The sequence below is a fragment of the Pan troglodytes genome, chromosome 4 (genome assembly GCF_028858775.2).
Source record: "Pan troglodytes isolate AG18354 chromosome 4, NHGRI_mPanTro3-v2.0_pri, whole genome shotgun sequence".
NCBI lineage: Eukaryota > Metazoa > Chordata > Mammalia > Primates > Hominidae > Pan > Pan troglodytes.
Window position 1 is genome coordinate 175654158 of NC_072402.2, and position 3804 is coordinate 175657961.

The 3804-nt window shown below is 40.9% G+C and overlaps 1 protein-coding gene across 1 annotated transcript; it reads right to left on the reverse strand.

The window, feature by feature from the left end:
* Positions 1–361: 361 nt before the first annotated feature.
* Positions 362–3280, reverse strand: GMCL2 (germ cell-less 2, spermatogenesis associated). Its single transcript, XM_001148182.8, has one exon. It carries the CDS (start codon positions 3150–3152, stop codon positions 1572–1574), a length of 1581 nt encoding a protein of 526 aa, XP_001148182.1. The 5' UTR covers positions 3153–3280; the 3' UTR covers positions 362–1571.
* Between the last annotated feature and the right edge of the window lie 524 nt (positions 3281–3804).

A 3804-nucleotide genomic window follows, 5' to 3' on the forward strand; every position in this document is an offset into this window, starting at 1 on the left:
GATCCGCCTGCCTCGGCCTCCCAAAGTGCTGTGCTTACATGTGTGAGCCACCATGCCCGGCTGACGCCCAGCTGAAATGTAACCTCTTGATAACAGCCAAATCACTGTATTAGAAACATTTAAATTCCAGCTCTGGGGGTCAAGGGTGAGGCATTTAAAAGGTTCCTTTAAATTAAACCAAGTAGATGAATTTTAAAAGAAAAAGCAATTTATGAACCTATGGACATATCATTAAGAAAGAAAAAAATTATTAGTAAATTCCAAAAGTTAAAAGGAGTTGGAAAAAAATCTAACTAGAAAGAAAAAAAATGTTGGTTTCAATTAAGGGGGGTTTTTTGGTCCATTTCATATAAGAGCTTACTTAATCTTTTTCCAAATGCGCATTTATTATTTGCACAGATACATACAAATTATTCCCATTTTAAAAGCCAGAATAAAAATATACATTAACCACAGAAGTACTTACTCTAACTGGAAAGAAAATGAACATGGCTCTATTCAAAACAGCAATAAACACAAAAGGTCAACATATATAAATCATGACAAGTGTACATCTTATTTTTGACAAAAATAAGTTCCATTTTTACATTAATGCGTCATCAGCTTCTATATTAGATCCTCTGACCTTATTTACATTTACTATGAAATTGCTGTTAGCATGTCACTCAAAGCCACTCAACTCAGAGGGTATCAAGTCCTGAGCTTAAGTAGGAAACAAAACTCCCAACTAAAATTTGAACATAAATAATTGTAAAGATCAGAGAATATTAAAATGTTTAAAAGTATAATATCTGGTACATAAATAACTCAAAAACTAATAATAAAGGTGTACAGACTGTCAAAGAAAAGACAAGAAATACCCCTGGAATCAAACTGATTTTTCACTCATTCAAGATCATTTGAAGGTGTGAAGCTAACTTTCATTGTTCTTAAAATCCTAGGAAAGCCAAATTTTAAAAAATAGCATATGACAATGCTTAAGTTTAAAAAAAGTTTCTCAGCTTAGTCTCCAAACCAGGAAGAAAGTATTTAATGATTAAAAACAAGTATGAACTGGAAAGATATTAGACTAAAAGGAGGAATCATAATGAGCAGGTAAAAATATTAAAGGAAAGCTTTAAATGCCCCAGCTCAAAAGAGCATTTCTAATTGGCCATCCAAATTATTCTTTTAGATTATTTTAGCCAAATAAAAATAAATTTACAGATGGATAACTGAGGTCCACTAACATAAGGTAGAAAAAAAGTTTAAGCTAAAAATTAAATCTATATTTTGTTGCAGATAAATGTGAGATTTACCTACAGTCATTTTCTGCTGATGCTGAATTAAAAGCATGAGTTGACATCGTACTGACAGAAATGGTTTGACAGATATTTTCTTGGCTTTAAAATGGTTTTTTTTGTATATGCATAGAAATGCAATGAGGATAAGAATAGTCTTCTGTATTGTCCGTACAGTTCATAAGGCCTTTGTCATTGTTAGTCACCTTAGATGTGAATATCAGTAGGGCCATTAAATTAAAGCTGGCCTGAAAGTTTTCAAAGTGCTACTGTTTCCAACTGATGAGATCTTCAGTTTTCTGGATTTTCTGGGTGACGATTATTTTCAATTCCTTTTTCTGGTGATATATACAAGAAGTTACAGCAGATATATAAAGGGAAGGTCAGAAACCTGCTGTCCAAGTTCATCACCACTTGTTCCTGATCCTTTTTAAGTATAAGTATTTGATAGCCAGTTGTTCTACTACATACTAGTTTTCCACTACTATCAAAAGAAGCCAAGCGTAATCTAAATGCTATGCTCCTTCGAGGCCGTAAACTGACAGACCCGCTGCCTGGCTGATTCAGTGTATTGCGTTTGAAAATGATGTATCCATTGGTGTAAATTACAAGTAGGTCAAAGCCGAAGTTAAAACCCGTCCAACACCAGCAGTATTCACCATCTTTGGCAAGCTTTCTACCACACCTCATGCTATTTCCCTCTAGGTCTTCTTTATTGATTTCTTGAGGCCCTACCTCACGGTCTTGTTCTGCCCGCAGCATAGCAAACCACTGCTGTTTATACACAGAAGACAGCCATTCTGAAGGTACTATAGCATCTTGTTCAATAATTCTTGCAGAAGCTAGGTCACTGATAATATATTGTAACCTTAAATGTCTGAATACTGACACAAACGGTTTTCCTGGTTCAGTTTCAAGAAAGGCCATACCTTCAAAATCTTTTCTCTGTTTAGAACACCAGACATCTGCTTCTGTCAAAAGCTGTTTTAAAGATCCATTCCAAGAAGGCACAAGTTGAAGGAACATCCACTTTTTTAGAGTGGTGTATACATCCATCTCCACTTGCATCACAAATAAGTTAGAGGAACCAATGAGCTGTTTCATGACATTTATACCGAGTTCTTTAAAAAGTTTAACATTCTGGTGAGTCATCAAATTGTTTAGAAGCCATTCAAGGCACTTTTTCTTTACAGAATCTAATCCATAGATCTCTACTGATGTGTAATAACCGCATACAGTTTTCACACTAATTGTTTCCTTCATTGTCTCACCACACTGCTGTATTAAACCATCCAGCTGCAGCATACAAGCTGCTGCCAAAATGGCAACAACTCGACTGGGTTTTATCAAGACATCATCTCGATACAGTGAACCAAACGCAACCTGCAGTGCCTCTACATCAATGTTCTGGTCAGGAATCTCCAGTTCAATAATATTCATGCTGGATTCTTTCCAAGAACCACTGAACATACTAGAAAAGTAGCCAGATTGACATAAATATATTTTGTGTAATCGCCATTCTTCTCCTAGAGCACAAATCTTAATGTCACTGTTTTCACCATTCAAAAATAATGTTTGATAAATATATTTGGATGTACTCCTTAATTTTTTCCTTGCAGGGGTGTTGAGGAGCGGCTGCTGCTTGTCCCCCTCCTCCTCATCCTCGTCCCTGTGCGAGTCCGGGTGACAGTAGCAGCAGGGCCCGCTGCTCCGCTTGCGCTTGTGACTGCCCGGGCAGTAACAGAAGCCGCAGCCCGCCGCATCGTCTCCAGTGTCCGGCCTCCGGGCCGAGCCCCTGGCCCTGGCACCCTGTTCCTGCTGGGCAAGGGCTCGCCTCGGCTGGCCCAGCACCTGGCTGCTCGACGATCCCATGGGTCACGGCTCCCCAGGACTTCAGGGAGCCCAGAGGAGGGGGTCTCTGGCCATGGCCCGGCCGCCGCCGCCAGCCTTCCCCGAGCGCAGGTGCCTACACCGCCACCTTCGCACGCGCAGCCCCAACCGTTGCGGCGGACACTGCCGCCTCCAACCTCCGCACCCCTCCCCCACAATTTTTTTTTTTTTTTTTTTTTTTTTTTTTTTTGAGACGGAGTCTCGCTCTGTCGCCCAGGCTGGAGTGCAGTGGCGCGATCTCGGCTCACTGCAAGCTCCGCCTCGCGGGTTCAAGTGATTCTCCTGCCTCAGCCTCCCGAGTAGCTGGGATTACAGGCGCTCGCCACCACACCTGGGTAATTTTTGTATTTTTAGTAGAGGCGGGGTTTCCCCATGTTGGCCAGGCTGGTCTCAAACTCCTGACTTCAGGTGATCCTCTTACCTTGGCCTCCCAAAGTGCTGGGACTACAGGCGTGAGCCACTGCCTCCGGCCTAAAACAATTTCTTTTAGAGACAAGGTTTCACTGTGTTTCTCCGGGTGGTCTTGAACTCCTTGGACAGCATTCTTCATTGCTGGAAGCAATTCTCATCTGGCAGCCAAAACCAAGGTCCGTTTTAGAAGGACCACTTCCCTAGGAGCAAAGGTTTATTTGCA